This window comes from Schistocerca serialis, chromosome 3 (genome assembly GCF_023864345.2).
Source record: "Schistocerca serialis cubense isolate TAMUIC-IGC-003099 chromosome 3, iqSchSeri2.2, whole genome shotgun sequence".
NCBI classification, from domain to species: domain Eukaryota; kingdom Metazoa; phylum Arthropoda; class Insecta; order Orthoptera; family Acrididae; genus Schistocerca; species Schistocerca serialis.
The window spans coordinates 2,306,401-2,323,798 of NC_064640.1; the positions used below are offsets into that span (position 1 = coordinate 2,306,401).

The 17,398-nt window shown below is 42.2% G+C and overlaps 1 protein-coding gene across 1 annotated transcript in view; it reads right to left on the bottom strand.

Annotated features, from left to right (window-relative positions):
* Positions 1-17,398, bottom strand: part of LOC126469660 (src substrate cortactin) — a 160,505-nt gene that overhangs the window by 35,095 nt on the left and 108,012 nt on the right. Inside the window, exons 7-8 of the mRNA XM_050096796.1 lie at positions 4,439-4,560; positions 686-800 (exon numbers count right to left, since the gene is read on the bottom strand). Of these exons, the coding sequence (XP_049952753.1) occupies positions 686-800; positions 4,439-4,560 (237 nt within the window). The remainder of the gene's footprint in view (positions 1-685; positions 801-4,438; positions 4,561-17,398) is intronic.

Genomic DNA, 17,398 nt, shown 5'->3' on the forward strand with positions numbered 1-17,398 from the left:
CCACATGACTTGCACATAGCCCTTCTTTAACAGCATCAGACAGACTGGCTTGAAGTGAGTGATGCATTTTGTATAGAGAGAAAGAATACTTTGTGGTGGTCCCTGTTTGCTCTTTGTCACAACACATTCCCCAACTGTTTCTCCTGGCAACTGCCAGCACTTGGGCACATTCAGTTTCATTCCTGACATTCTCCTGAGTAACTGACTTAAGGTAACTATAACTGCCTTGCTTACGCATGTGTTATTTGTAATGTTTCCTCTATCACATCCATAAGTAAAACCATAATGCTGAACCAGTTGGTACAATATGTGTACTAACAAGAAAATCAACACAAAATATTCAACAAATATGCTGAAGCACCCACAACAGATAGAATCAATAGAATGATGCAAGTGGCTGGTGCATCAATAAGAAAACTCCCACTTGCGAGTGTGCATCTCTTCACCACCCATCCACACAGCTGCATGTCACTCTAATACCATGCAAGATTTAGTCACTATTCTCCAATGTTTACATAAGATGGAAGAGCAGTACACTTCTAAAACAAAACCTGCATGTCTTACAGGTGTAGTCTGAAGTAAAACCAAAGTACTGAAGTACAACTAAAGTGTGATAAAGTACAGCACTAATGCTTAATAATAATAATAATAATAATAATAATAATAATAATAATAAATGACTCACCAACATCTGGTTTCACTTTTTCATAATTTGTTCCTACTTTTTCTGGTTTTGCATTGAAATCATGTGCTGATTTATCAACTCGGTCTGTCTGGAGTCCAAATTTTCCACCAAATCCCTGAAACATTAAAGTAATATTTCATATGTATTTCTAACACTGATAAAAAAAATAAACAAAAGAACTAATGTCTGGAATAACTATTTGGCTGGTGCCTGGAGAAAAGAGTGGCTAAGACTTGCAAGCATAATACCATCTTGAAACATACATGATAATATACCTCTGTGGTATACATAGTTAGAGGTGTTATTTAGTTTCATTTGGACATAACTGATATAGTTTGAGAATATTTGCATAAAAATATTAAAGTTCTGCTTCTTTATTTCACTTTCTTGTGAGAATGCTTTCAAATTTGTTTATAGGTTTAATTCACAAGTGAAATTGTAACTCACTATAGAAACTTTTGAAATGTGCCAACAATAGCACAAACTATTTATATATATTAAACACAGAACCAGACATATTCTGTGACTACCATTAATATCATAGTAACTATACAGACATTCATCTGAAGTGACAATAGAAAATTTGGGCCATGAGCAGAACAAGAATTTGAAGGTCCTACTTTTCACAAGTAGCTGCTGAATCATTAGGCTATCCAAGCACCCCTCCTGGCTCAACCCAGTTTTCAATCTCATTTCATTTATGTTCTGTGGGAACCACTAGCTGCTTCCATGGATTCATGGATACAGCATGAAATTCCAAATATGACAAATTTAAGTCACAAAGCAATGACTATAGTTACGAAGTAATCCACTTCATGGAATACAAAAGACAAATTTAAATGAAATAATAAATTTTTATTTAAATATGGTTTGAGAGCATAGCTCTCACATATTTATCCTGAAAATCATACTGAGTAATGTGGCAGATTGAGACAAACTGGGAGAGAAACTTCCTTTAAAGATGTTAGGTGTACAGCAGCAGTCCAATAAGTTGTGAGACTGGATTAATAAAAAATCAGAGAAAATTTAAGATTGTTGTTTTAATGCTGTAGGTATTCTACATAGCCTCCCCACACAATAGTACAACACACAGTATGTTCATACAACCATGTGAAGCTGTCAGGAAAGCCATCCTTCAGGATGATGTTAAACTTGCACGCCATGTTGGCCTGAATATGGATTATGTTATCAAAGTGTTCAACCTTCATGTTAATTTTATTTTTGGGCATAAGAAAAGTCACTCAGTGCCAAACCAGCCATGTATGAAGCATGATTGAGACTAGCACTTGTTTTTTCATTAGGAACTGCACTACAACTGCAGCCATGTGATTGGATGTATTGTCTCATGCAGTACAAAGAAACCCCTCCCTTCCACTGTTGCACAACAGATTCCCGATACCAAATAATACTGGGAATTTTCAGTGGTGCCAGTGGAAAAACTCCCTGTGGATAATGCCATGAAAACCAAAAAAGACAATGAGCATTGTCTTCACTTTTTATTCTGTCATTCCCACCTTCTTTGGTCTTGGCAATCCATCAAAGGCACATTCTGCACTTTATTCTTTGTGGTAGGTTTGTATTGATAACCTCAAGTCTCATCAATTGCGATGATTTTTTTCCACAACAAAATTGTCCATGTTTTGCATTTCAATCAATATGTGGCAAGCTCCCATGTATCGGCCTTTTTGTTTAGGAGACAAGCTGTGTGGGACAAACTTTGCACAGACTTTTCTCTTCTTCAAAACATTGTGCAGAATGTGTTGAGCATATGATTTAGAGATGTTCGGTTCTTCAGTGATAGCTCTGCATGAGAGATGATGGTCAGTTTGCAAAAGATCATGAATTTCTCAATATTTCAGTCAGATGAATTTGAGGTGGGACACCCTGAGCTCCCTTTATTCTTGAGTGACACCTATCTTCCTTTAAAATGTTTAAGCCACTCAAACACTCGTGCACAACTTAAACAATTATTGCCATAAGTATTTTTCATTGACTCAAATGTCTCCATGGCTGTAGTAACAAGTAAAACACGTAATCAAATCACTGCTTGTCGCGCCACTGTGATTTGTGAAACAACAAAGTCGACTCGCTACAGCCACACATCCACTACTTAACACTTCCTGCTCACAACCGACCAGTCAAAAGCACATCTCTTGCTTACAGCTGCTAGCTCAAGCTGCCACCACAGCTACCGTGGTGACGTCAATTAGGCATCAGGAATAAAATCTGTCTTGGAACTTTTTGGATGGATATTGTACATGAAGTGAAAGCAGATAATGCTTTATTTGAAAACATCTATACTGGGCCCAAAAAAAATCTATATGCATTTGTACCTATTGTATAAAATTGTAAATGAGAAAAAGCAAAAATTTAAATACATTTTTGGAGGTTTTGTTTTCAGAGCAGCCACATTAGGGCAAGAAGCACATCTCTGATTTCAGCCCCCCCCCCCTCCCCCGCAGCATGGGTGGGAGGGGGTAGGGAGGGGGCATTGTCCTGTCCACCTTTTACCCCTGGTACTCATTTGATAGCAGCCTACATGGATGTGGGCCCATCATGGAGGGTCTGGAATGAGGAAAAATCCCTGTTCCTATTCATGGTGGAACCCAGGGCATCCAGGGCTGGAGTTTAGCGCTCTACCTACCACACCACACAGGTAAATACGTCAGAAAACATATGTATTTTGCTTACATACTTCAAAGAAAACCTGTTCAGTATCTGTCAAAAAGAGATATAATTGAGTGCGGCGGCTTGTAACAAGTTTCTTAATGTTCTCTGTATCTAATAAACAACATATTACTAAACAGTGCTTCCAAAGAATAAACAAGTTTTGCTCATAACGTCTACGATATGGAGGGGATACGTAAATATGACAAAGAAATGATACTATAGTTAACTGTAAATTCAAAGAAAATCTGTTAAAAATCCTAATCAAACTGGTCGCAAGAAGAAATGCCCGAACCACAGAAAAAGTCCACAGACCTGACTTTACATTCAACTCGTGTGCAGAGTGTATCAATTTGTTTTCACTACTTTCCTATTCTCAGTTTAATTTTTGTGCAATGGAAGAATGAATAAATAAAAAAGAAATAGAAATGTTCAGAATGTAACCATACGTACAAATTAATTTGCGACGTGAACGTATAACGATTCGTTCCACATCATTATGATCTATCTGGGTGATCCACGAAACATGTTACTAACTAAACTTAGCTAAACTGAGACAAACATCTTTCATATAAATATCACGATCTTTCCTCAGCAATTACATTGCAACCAGACAGTGCCACAGATTGTACAAGTCTTGTTCTTACGAAAGAATATGTGATTTTCATCGAATAATGAAGGATTAGTGAAATTTCTGATTATCAAAATGATTTATATGCTATATAGAAAGAAAAGATATAAACTGAATCGTGTAGAAAGACAACATACTATATTTATTGGAGTGCACGTAGACTCTACCAATTGGAGTTTGACAGTTGCACCAGACTGACAACTGTATATAGGACTCGGCTCAGTTCTTACTGAAGTCAGCTAAAAAGAATAAGGGTACACAATGAGACTAATTTAGTGTGAAAGCCATTTTATGTGGCTTACATTGCATCTTTGCAATGCCAGGAAAATGGAAACCTACTGGGCTCTGAGTGAGTTTCTACGCGAATACACAACACGGCTGTGAAAAAGTGATCGGATTTCCAGTCTATCAAAGTTTACGTTAGGCAGTTTGTGACTACCAGTTAAGGAATTTACCTGTTTATGATCCGTTTGACTTTCATGTTGATGAAGATTTTCATGATGATCCCAACCAACTGCTGACTTATCTTGCCTGTCAGCTTGGACTCCAAATTTTCCACCAAAACCAACAGCATAATCTAGAAAAATCAGAATCAAAATAACCTGTCACAAATCACAGTTTAGTGTTTTGCAAGTATCAAAGCATCATGGTAAATTAGTCTCTGAATATTCCAAAATGAAAAGAGTAGGATAAAGCATGAGCTTCCTGCACTTACTTCATAATCAAATTAAACAATGAAGGGAGCAATTGCTGTTGTGTTTCTAGTAGTGCAGGTACTTTTGTCTCAAATGACGAAAGGTTAGGGACTTTCAAAGGAAGATGCAGCCTGGCACAGTATACGCCAAAGATACCGGCCCCTCACTACACGTTGCTCTTTAAACAACAAGTTGCCAGTGAGCGACACGCACTATAGTCCGATACACAACCGACTGTGGTCCGCGAAGTTTGAGGTTCGGACAGGGACTGCAATGTTGCCAAATCCAGTACGTGTGTAGAGGGGCTTTGTACTTGAAGAAAGTGTGTAGCGTGCATTTATGTCTGTCGTTTGCTTATATAGTATTTGTCGCTTACCACCATTCTCAGCCGTGACAACTAGCAACAAAAGGAATAAAAATTCACTAATTAACTTACTACACTCACGGCTAACACTCGTTCTGGCTACAGCGTTCAGAGCCAAGTGCTCAGAACACTACCAAATGTTCACCGGCTGACGCAGAATGTGTGACGTCAAGTGTACAAAATGAATCTAAACTCGACTGCCGTCATTTGTGACTCATACTAGAATTTTCCACACCGGCAAAAAGTGTGACAATCACAGTGAAATTTCATGAAAGAGTTGATTTTGATATTACTTCTAAATTCAGTATGTCGTAAACACATATAGTCACAAATAATGGCAGCCCTGCTAGAAAATATATGACAATGTCGATCGGTTGGTTTAAAGGTGGGAGAAAGGACCAAACTACGTGGTCATAGGTCCCTTGTTCAGAAAATACGAGGCCACAAGTGTCAGAATAAAATGGATGAAACATGTAACACAAAACGGAAAAAAGGAAAAGCCACAAGAACGAAGAGAAGGTAACGAACACTAAAAGGAACGAAAGAGGACAAGAAAACAGCAGAGAGGCACTAGAAACAGAAGAGAGTAAAACAAGAAAGCAGATTACAGTGGCTGGCCAACCACCAGAATAAAAAGGGGAAGCCAGCCACTCTCAACACATTAAAACCTCCACCCTAAAAGTACTGGGGTGGAGGCCACAGAGGGACAAAGGACATTTGCTAAAACCTGCATAGAAGTATAAAACTCACTCTCATGGATAAAACGTAAAACTAAAGCTGCTGTGGAGGCACTGTTGCCCAACACCGAAGGCAGGGTGCTGGGAAAGTTAAAAGTCTGCCGCAGAGCGGCTAAAAGTGGGCAGTCCGGCAAGAGATGGACGACTGTCATTTGGGAGCCAGAGCAACACTGAAGCGGGTCCTCGTGACTGAGTTGGTAACCGTGCGTTAGCCACGTAAGGCTAATGCGGGGCCGGCAGAGGACAACTGGTTCCCTGCGAGAGGCCTGCGTGGAAGACTTCCACACATTCACTGTCTCCTTAATGACACGCTGTTTGTCGAGCGTGCTGTTATGCCAGTCCGCATCCCAAATCCGGAAAACCCTGCGGTGTAAGACAGAACGCAGGTCAGCTTCGGAGATGCCTATCTCCAGAATGTGGTTTCCGCGCCGCCTGTTTGGCCAGCCTGTCAGCAAGTTCGTTGCCGGGGACTCCGAACTGTCCTGGGGTCCACACAAACACCGCGGAATGGAGGGACTTTTCCAGGGCATAGATGGACTCCTGAATGGACGCTACCAGAGGGTAGTGAGGGTAACACTAGTCGATAGCTTGTAGGCTGCTCAATGAGTCAGTACACAGGAGAAATGACTCGCCAGGGCATGAGCGGATGTACTCAAGAGCACGAGATATGGCCACCAGCTCTGCAGTGAAAACACTGCAGCCAACTGGCAAGGAGTGCTGCTCAATATGTCACCAATAAACATATGTGAAGCCTACATGACCATCAATCATTGAGCCATCGGTGTAAACCACTTCAGAGCCCCGTAACACATCAAGAATTGAGAGGAAGTGACAGCAGAGAGCGGCAGGGTTAACAGAGTCCTTAGGGCCATGCAAAAGGTCCAGACGAGGCTGTGGCTGAGACGTACACCATGGAGGCATACGTAAACAGACCGCAAGTAGAGGTGGTAAAGGGAAGGACTCCAGTTTGGAGAGAAGGGACTGCATGTGAAACGCAATCGTTAGCCCCGATGCGGGGGATAGACTGCCGTGGGCGGGAAAAGGAGACGGTAATTCGGATGTTCAGGGGAACTATGAATGTGTGCTGTGTAACTGGCGAGCAGTCTGATCTTCAGTGGAGGGACACCAGCCTCCACCAGTACGCGGGTCACCGGACTCGTCCTAAAAGCTCCTGTCGCTAATTGAACCCCGCAGTGGTGCACAGGGTCGAGTAAATGCAATGCTGAGGGCACTGCCGAACCATAAACCACACTTCCATGGTCAATTTGGGATTGGACAAGGGCTCTGTAGAGCTGCAGCAGCGTAGAGCGATCTGCACCCCAATTAAATAGTGTTGCTCAGGCAACAGAGGGCATTGAGGTGCTGCCACCACTTCTGTTTAGGCTGATGAAGGTGAGGGAGCGAAGTCAATCAAGCGTCGAAAACCAGTCCTAGGAACTGATATGTCTCCACTACAGTGAGTGGATCGTCACTAAGGTAAAGAGCGGGTTCGGGATGAACGGTACGACGCTGACAGAAGTGCAAGACACACAACATTTTGGCTGAAAACTGGAAACCATGGCTAGAGCCCATGACTGTGCCTTGTGGATGGCTCCCTGGAGGCGCAGCTCAGCAACAACAGTACTGGAGCAGCAGTAAGAAATGTAGAAGTCATCTGCACACAGAGAAGGTGAGACGGAGGGCCCGACAGCTGCTGCTAGACCATTAATGGCCACTAAAAATAGAGAGACACTCAATACAGAGCCCTAGGGGACTCCATTCTTCTAGATGTGGATGGAACTATGGGAGTCACCAACTTGGACATGGAAAGTATGGAGTGACAGGATGTTTTGGATACACTCATACAATGTGACAAGGATATGATGTCGCCAAGTCATGTTATATGCTTTACGTAAGTCAAAAAAGACAGCAATCAGGTGTTGCTGTCTGGAAAAGGCTGTTCGGATGGCAGACTTGATGGACACAAGATTATCATTGGTAGAGCCGCCCTGACATGGAGCCAGCAAGCCATGTGACTCCAGGACCCAACCCTACAGCCGACATACCATACGTTCCAGCAGCTTACAAAGAACATTGGTGAGGCTGATGGGCCAATAGCTATCCACATCAAGCAGATTTTTACCGGGTTTGAGCACCAGAATAATGGTGCTCTCCCGCCATTGCGATGGAAAGATGCCATTGCACCAGATCTGGTTGAAGATGACAAGAAGATGTAGTCAGATGAGAGATGTTTAATCATCTGGCTGTGGATGCGATCAGTCCCAGGAGCTGTGTCGGGGCAATGTGCAAGGGCACCGAGGAGCTCCCACTCTGTAAATGGGGTGTTATAGGATTCACTGCAGTGTGTAGTGAATGAGAGGACATTCCCTTCCAGCCACCGTTTGGGTGTGTGGAAGACTGGGGGGTAATTCTCTGATGCAGAGGCTCAAGCAAAGTGCTCGGCAATCGCGTATGCATTGGTACATAACTCGCCATTTATGGTAACACCGGGGACAGCTGTTGGGGCCTGGTATCCAAAAAGACATTTGATCTATGCTCAGACTTGGGAAGGTGACATGTGGCACCCAATGGTGGAGACGTATCTCCCCCAACACTCCTTCTTCTGTTGTTTGATATGGTAGCGAACACGAGGACAGAGCCGTTTAAAGGCTTTGAGGTGCTCCAGAAAGGGGTGCCATTTATGCCGTTGTAGAGCTCGCCGATGCTCCTCAATTGCTTCAGCAACTTCCGGCAACCGCCAAGGGACTGCCTTACGCCTCGGGCACCCTAAAGAGCGAGGGATGACGTTTTCTGCTGCAGAAACAATTGTGCTAGTCACCTGCTCAAGCATCACATTGATGTTACCGTGTGGGGGAGATTCAGCAGTGACAGCAGAGGTGAAAGTTCCCCAGTCCACCTTGTTCAAAACCCATCTGGGCATGCGTCCGTGTGCCTGACACAGGGGCAGTGATAGGAAGATGGGGAAGTGGTCACTATTACACAGGTCGTCATGTGCTCTCCAGTGGATAGATGGGAGAAGTCCTGGGCTGCAAATCGATAAATCAATGGCTGAGTAACTACCATGAGCCACACTGAAATGTGTGGCGGCCCCAGTATTTAAGAGGCAGAGGTTGAGGTTGAATTACGACAGTAAAGTTTCGACAACTCTGCCTCGGCCAGTAAGCATGCTACCACCCCACAAAGGGTTATGGGGATTAAAATGTCCCAGAAGTAGGAAAGGTTTATGGAGTTGATCAATCAGTGCAGCTAATACATTCAGGGGTACTGCACCATCTGGAGGAAGATACACAGTGCACACAGTTATTTCCTTCATCGTCCTTATTCTGACAGCCACAGCTTCAAGAGGGGTTTGAAGGGGCACATGTTCACTACAGACAGAGTTTAAGACATAAACGCAAACTCCACCTGACACTTGATTATAGTTGCTACGGTTCCTGTAATATTCCTTATAGCCGCAGAGGGCAGGGGTCTGCATTGCTGGGAACCAGGTTTCCTGAAGGGCAATGCAGATAGCAGGTGTAAAGCTTAACAGTTGCTGTAGCTCAGCCAGGCAGTGGAAAAAACCACCACAATTCCACTGGATGATGACATCGTGAGACTGGGAAGGCATGGAAGCTTCAATGTGGAAGTTTACGCCTCAGAGTCACCTGCTGCCACCAATTTATTGTCTGAGCAGTATATATCCATTGTGTCTGAGGGTCTGGTGAGATCTAGGTCCTCAGCGGATGCCAAAACCTCCACCCGATCCTCAGCCCGAGAGCTTGTAGGTAGAAGTGGTGTGGGTGCCACCACAATTTTCTTGGCCTTAGAGGTTTTCTTTTGGCTTTCTCTTGCTATTCCTTGGGTTTCCCTGGCTGGGAGGACTTCACTGGCTCAGTATCCGGGTCTTAGGATGAGTGTGAAGCCCTACGACCAGCTGCTTTTGGGCTCTTCAGCCACTGGTGGGTGTCGTCTTTCCCACTAGCAGAAACCTGGGAAAGGAGTGACCCAAGGGACCCTTTCCTAGAGAGAGAAGCTGAAGAAGACTTACGCTTCTCCAGCTTAGAAGTGGGGACAAACGTCCCTAATGGTTGGGGGGGGTGGGGTTGTTGCTCCCGAAGTAGGTGGTGCCAGAGCAACAGGGAGGGAAATGCACCCCCCCCCCCCCCCCACCACCACCACCACCAAGGGGGCAGGTGTAGTCTTCCGGCTCTGAGAGGTGACCTGGGTTGGCGGAGCTGATGGTGCCAGAACTGTTGTAGCAGCAGCATAAGATGATGTCATATGCACAGGATGCAGGCTACTCAGTGTAGGTCAGTCAGTCCAGGGTCTTGTACTCCATGATTTTCCTTTCTTTCTGGAGAATCCTGCAGTCAGACAAGCAAGGCGAATGGTACTCTCCGCAGTTGACACAGATGGCAGGCGGGGCACATGGAGTATTGGGATGTGACGGGCATCCACAATCTCGGCATGTGACGCTGGAAGTACAGCGGGAAGACATATGGCTGAACTTCCAGCACTTAAAGCACCGCATCGGGGGAGGGATATAGGGCTTTACATCACATCAGTAGACCATCACCTTGACCTTCTTGGGTAATGCATCACCCTCAAAGGCCAAGATGAAGGCACCAGTGGCAACCTGATTAACCTTCGGACCCCGGTGGACACACTGGACGTGATGTACACCTCGCCCCTCTAAATTGGTGCGCAGCTCATCATCGGACTGCAAAAGAAGGTCTCTGTAAAATATGATACACTGGACCATATTTAAGCTCTTCTGGGGCATGATGGTTACAGAAACATCCCCCAGCTTGTAACAGGCGAGTAACTCCCGTGACTGGGCAGAGGATGCTCTTTTGATCAAGACTGACCCAGATCTCATTTTGGACAAGCCCTCCACCTCCCCGAACTTGTACTCTAAATGCTCAACAAAAAATTGAGGCTTCATCATCATGAAAGATTCCCCACCCATACTAGGTAACAGGGTGAGTAAGATCAGCTGCCATCCTTAGCCTGACGTTCCTCCCATGGTGTGGCCAGGGAGGGGAACGATTTGGGGTCGTACTTCTGTGCGTTGAATTGAGCTCGTGATCGCTTAGAGGCTGCTGATGTTTCACCACCAGCAAGAGATGATGGACTACGCTTCATCACGTATCATCTGCCCTGTTGCCACCCACTCCAACCAGGGGCCCTCCCCATGGGCGCCACCCAGCTGCAGCAAAGGCCACCTGGCAGGATGGCCATTGCCGGGAGTCCCGATGCCCCTGGGGGATGGGCATCTACCCCTTGGCATACATGGGGAGTTAATGGTGCAGGCATCAGCAGACCGATCCCTGTGTGGTCAGGGGGCTACAACCAACAGGGTACATGGCGGCCCCATCACAACGGACTGGCTACCGTGCTGGATATCAGGTGCAAAGAAGTCCATGGTCATCATCGACACAGAAATCGACACTGCATAGTGCATGGTGGAAAACGCACCCAGGAAGGTGTTCTCGCCCAAGAGATGGAGAGTGGACAGGACTGCAACGCGACGACAAGAATGTGGGCTAAAGATCTCACTGCACGATGGACACGATGCACCTTGTAAGGTGCCCTTCCACAATTGGCTCATTCTTTGGAAAAATTTTGAAGAATGGAGGTCAAACCCTACAGGGGACCATCACATAAAGGCCGATATGTGTGAAACTCCTTTTAGTTGCCACGAACGACAGGCAGGAACACCTCGGGCCGTTTCTAACCCCCGGACCTGCAGGGGTGTGACAATGTTGATCATGAACTGAATAAATATAATAAAAGTAACTGTATGTGTTGTTCACTTATTATGACAACATATTTCATACTAACATATGGATTGAATTTATTTTAAGCCATAAATATCAAAAGATACAATAATTCAAGTATAATGGACATGATACAATGGGAGGTGCAATGCCCCAACCACCTTCTCGCCTTATAAAATTGGATACACCTACTCTTAAGATTAATATGCATGCCATTTACTGGTCACTAGTGTACTAGGAAATATTATTATTATGATCATAGTGGTTATGTAATGAAGGCTGACAACAGCAATAATGACAGCCAAGCCAAATATTTATTCTCCTCATGGTAGAAAGTCACAGAAATATTTGTACACAGTCAGGAATTATTCAAAGAGACATGCCAATTACATTACAAAAATCTAAAAACATATGCCACATTTGTAATGAATCTTGAAAATATTGTGCTATTATCCTGCAATGTGGCAGTTTCTTTAGAAATCATAATAAAAAAAATGGGCCAAGGTGGAAGTATAAAGATGGTTGCTCCACTTGAGACTTGCACCAAACAAGTTTCTGTTATTTACTGTCAGACAAACATATAAGTAAAACAAATTACAATTAATAAAAGAATTAAGATCCAATATACTGGTGAAGATCAGTCATTACAGCAAGTGTAAGAACAGAGTAGGCCATTCAAAATTGGTTTGGACGACAAACACATCAGACTGTGACTCCAGAGAATACTTTCAAGTGACAACACAGTTTGAGTGGCACTGAATAAAAATTTATAAAATATAACCCTTCACTGCGTTGCTTTGCAGATATGCAAAGCAAAGTTTGAACTATCTTTTTGCCATTGTTCTTGAAGTTTAAAGATTGAAACTGCTTTGCTGATGTGCTATGTTGTATTATGACGGTAACTGATAAGATTCTGCCACTAGAATGCGCTACTGAGTGTATGACGCGACAATGTGTGATGCTGTGAGTACCATTGTAAGTCAGGCTGACATTGCTTTCTTTCGGCGGTGATTATTAGTAGTTGAATGGAAGAACACGTGAATGCAAAAAATTTGTAGTGCTTCTAAAACCATTGGAGAGTATTCTGCTCCGTTCATCTTGTATTTCTGCTAATAAATATGTGAGTAGTATACAAATCAATTTCGTTTGCATATGGGCAGTAGTGTGTAATAATACTTCTATCCACAATCGAACGATGAGAAAGTAGTGTTTCCTTCTTTCCGCTTTTTTCTAGTTTATCGTGATAGTTCAAGTGCTGTAATGGAGTCATTCTCGTATTTCGACAATGGATGGCGTCAAGTGATGACGTATGAAGAATTCATGGCCCTAGAATGCCCTTCTCGCAGTGAAGATGAGTTAGATTTTGACGATTCAGATGAAGACCCAACAATAAACGTAAATGATCTGGAATCTGCAAATAGTGATAGCGAGCCTGAGGCTACTGTAGTTAATACACATAATTCAAATAATTATTGTTTGAAGGATGATGATAATGAAGCTGTTGCTGATGCACAGGTACCACAAGCTTCTGAAAAACACCAAAAGGTTCAGAAAAATCAAATCATTTGGAAAAAACAAAGTGCTTCATTTGGAAATGATAAATTTATATTCAAAGGAAAGTCCTCACTGCCACAGTCAGTGCTGGAGTTGTCCACACCATATTAGTTTTTTTAAATATTTTTTTAATGATGAATTAATGGCAAAAATTGTTGATGAAACTAATCTTTACAGCACACAAAAAAATCCAAACAAACCATTTAATTGCAATGTTCATGACATTCATAAACTTATAGGCATATGTATTATTAGTTCTTCAGCTCCATCTACTGCTGTTTGTGATCTCTGGAATAATGTTATTGGTGTTGAGGTAGTAAAACAGACAATGTCTCAGAGATACTTTGAGTGTCTGATGGCCACTTTGCATTTCAATGACAATACAAAGCGGCCAGACCCTGAGAGTCAAGATCATGACAAATTGTACAAAATCAGACCTATAATTGATCATGTGAATAAAAAATGTCTTTTGATTCCAATGAGTGAGCGTTTGTCAGTTGCTGAACAAATCTGCGCAACCAAAGCAAGGCACCACATGAAGGTTTATATGAAAGACATACCACATAAATGGGGGTATAAACTATTTGTTTTGTGTGGGGATATGGGGTTTGCACACAAAATTGAAATCTACAGTGGGCAAGAAAATAATCCAAAATTCAGGTTAGATAATGAACCAGATATTGGAACATCTGGAAACGTTGTGATTCACCTCATAAGGGAAGTTCCAAGGTATCAGAATTACAAGATCTACTTTGACAGATATTATGCCTCTATGGATCTAGTTGTATACCTTTTCAAACTTGAGATCCAGAGTGTAGGAACAATACAAAGGAATAGGATAGCAAATTGCAAATTTCAAAGTGAAAAGGAACTGAAGAAAGAAGTACGTGGCTATTCTGAGGAATGCATCACTACTGTTGACAATGTGGACATTTCCTTTGTTTTGTTTAAAGATAATAATATTGTCTGTTTCCTGTATACATTTGTTGGTGAGCTGCCAAAATCTGAAGTGACAAGATTTAACAGAAAGAGGAGAGGGCACAGAGTGGTGCAGAGTCCAGCTGTTGTTTCTGTTTACAACTCACATATGGGAAATGTAGATTTGTTGGATAGCAACATTGGAAGATGTCATATAAAAATTAGATCCAAACGCAGGTATTTACGTTTGTTTTTCCATCTGATTGAAATAATTGTAATAAATTCATGGATTCTGTACAGAAGGGTACAAATGGAAAAAAAAACAAACAGCAGCAAACATGTCAATGCACCAGAAGAAATTTAGAACTGAATTGGCTCAAAAACCGAGGTAGACCAGCTAGCACAGATCCAATAGAGATAAACAGGATGAGATATAAGGGATCATCATTACCTCCAAAGGAAGTAAGGTTAGATCCTTATGATCACTGGCCAGTGTGGAATAAGAAGAGAACAACATGCAAATGCCCTAACTGAAAAAGGCTATACCTTTATCATGTGTGAAAAGTGCAAAATGAATTATGTTTAAATAAAGACAAAAACTGCTTTCTTGCATTCCATAGTGATTAAGACATGTATCGTTCATTAATTTTCGAATATGTCATTAATTCTTTCATATCTGTTGTTAATTTGACATGAAAAAAATATATTTTACAGTTGATAACCTTTCTGTGTGAAAAACTTCACACAGTTTTGCAAATGTGCAAAGTGTCACTTATGAGTGTATATGATAAGTTTCCCACAGTTTTGCATAAATGCAAACTGAATAAAAATAAATTTTTTTCTGACTTAAAAACGTCTTATTTTTTTCAACTTTTTCCTGACATCCTTGAACAATTTGAAAATACACTTCTAAAAAAAAGTGTGTAATGAAGGGTTAAGTTTTACTTATTGTATTGCTCATCATGTGCTCCGCTTCCAGAATGTTCCAGCCAAATGTGTGTCATTCAGCTGAACTGAAAGTTTGTGTAGAATTTCTTTTACACTCTGAACAAGAATCGAGCGGCTTCTTTGCAAGGGTCACAACTAAGAATGGCACACAGATCTTTCAGCAACCACGTCAGATGTGCCAATGGATGATACAGATGTATAGGTATCTGTAACATTGCACATATGTGGGGAAGGCATTTGCAGCAGAAACATGGCTGATGTGACAGGCCAGTTACACGAGCGTCTGTAATGGGCCAAATATAAGGCCACCCATCAGCCATATCTGCCTCAGTTACTGTTACCCAACTCAGCTCTGCCCATGGACTCTGCAACCCCACAGCTGTGTACTGCCTGCATGTATCATGAAATTGTAGTTTCCATCACTGTTAGTCTATACAGAACTTTGATTATGAAATACGTGACTGACAGTTTACATTGTTGTTACAGAAGTTCTTTAGGTTCAATAAATACTGTAGCCTAACACAAGGGTTAGAACATAAATGTGCAGATGAGGAGCCTGCAATTTTGCTTCACAGTGTGCTATATTTCCATGCAAGTGATATTAAATATCCAGATCGCAAATGAGTCTTTGCTGTCTACGAATCCTTAGTTATATTCCTTGGTTCAAAAGTTAGCCCTGCTGTCCATTCCATCAGAGTTACTGTTGTCTGACATACTCTCTTTATTGTCTGAGCATTTTTCCATCAAAATGCACGTGGTAGCAGCAAGGCTAAAATTCTTTCAACATCACAAGAAAGACACTGTAGTTAAGCAGCTTGGTTGTGAAATTGCAAACATCAAGTAAAAAACAAAAATTCAGACATAAATATGGTAAATCACAAGCAGAGAGTTAAAATTCACAATGCAGCGCATCACTTCGTTCCCAATAAGGAGATCCGCATGCAAGCCTTACGACAATTGAAAGTATCATCGGTCGAAGTGCTGCCAATTGCACATATATTTGAAATATCACAAGAAGTGCAACAAACTTTTTAGGCAGATTTTGACATTTCACAGGTGGCCCAGACAGTAGTGGTATAGTACAGTGGGTTTCCGTCATGGACTCTAACATGGTAAACAAGTTCTACTCAGCAGTGTCCACACATCTGCATTCTCTGCAATCCCAGAGTAGTATCAAGTTTTGTTCGTGGCAATATACTTTATTTCCCAGTTGCCCTGACTGTTTTTCCTTGCATCCTAAGCTTTAGAAACCCTACATTATGAGGATGAATGTTATAAGTGTTTATGTGAATGTCTCATTGCAGACGTGTGTCGTAGCGAGCTGGGCACCAGGCAGTGTAACTGTACAATTCAAAGTGTGCAGAGCATGTTATGTTCCGTCCGCTTACTGCTGACTGTGTTTGTGCCACACAGTTGGTGGAGTGTTGTGTGTTCATCATGTTCTAGAACGTGTCTTCAGTGTCGAGTAAGATAATTAGACTTTTTGAGTCATGATATCGACATAATTCTGTGAGAACATTATGAAGTTATTTGGTGAATTTTCAGTGTTACCTGATGATGTTCATTGAACAAAACCAATTGTGAAATAATAAACATATCTAACTATAGATGTGGTGGTTCTTATTAACATAAATCAGCTGTGGAGCACCAAATGATCGAGATTATTTCAAATTAATAATACTTCCGGAAGTGATCAGGTGCTGGTGCCACATAAGATTTTGTTACACACAACAGCACGAAACATCCCAGTGGCCATTCTTTTTTATACTGGTGCATCAGTTTCAATGATACACCAGCTGACGTTCTTAAGTGTGAGTGCTCCCTCGTTCAGTTCAATGTAGTCCAGTGCACTACAATCAAAACTGCTGTTGTACGGCCACATGAGGTGCCATTTCTACAATGTGTATGACTAATGGCCACTTATAATCCGGTGTCTCGAACAGTGTAATTTTTTGTTGTGGTGGATCCATTGGTGGAGAATATACTTGGCCTTGATGCATATGCTGCTGTAAGATTTTCATTACATTATGCTATATGTTCCCTCAGCTTGACAGTACCTCATGCTGGCATTGATATGCTTCATACAAAATTTGTGCCACTGTTTGAAGCTGGTTTGAGGAAACTAGTTGAATTTCAGGCTCACATTGTCTTAAAGCCTACAACAAGTCTGAGATTTTGCAAAGCCTGCTCATTTCCACCGGCCATTAAGAATAAGGTTGAGATTAAATTGGACAGTCTAAAACAACAACAACTTCCGTCCACCATTTCCAACAGTCAGTGGGCTTCGAAATTAATGGTGGTTAGCAAACATGGGGGCTCTCTTTGACAGGAGGAGGACTTTATGCACACCATTAATGCTCAGGTGGACACTGACTCTTATTCTTGCTTTTTCGGGTGAGCTCTTTCTTAAACTTTCAAGATGTAAATTATTCTCCAA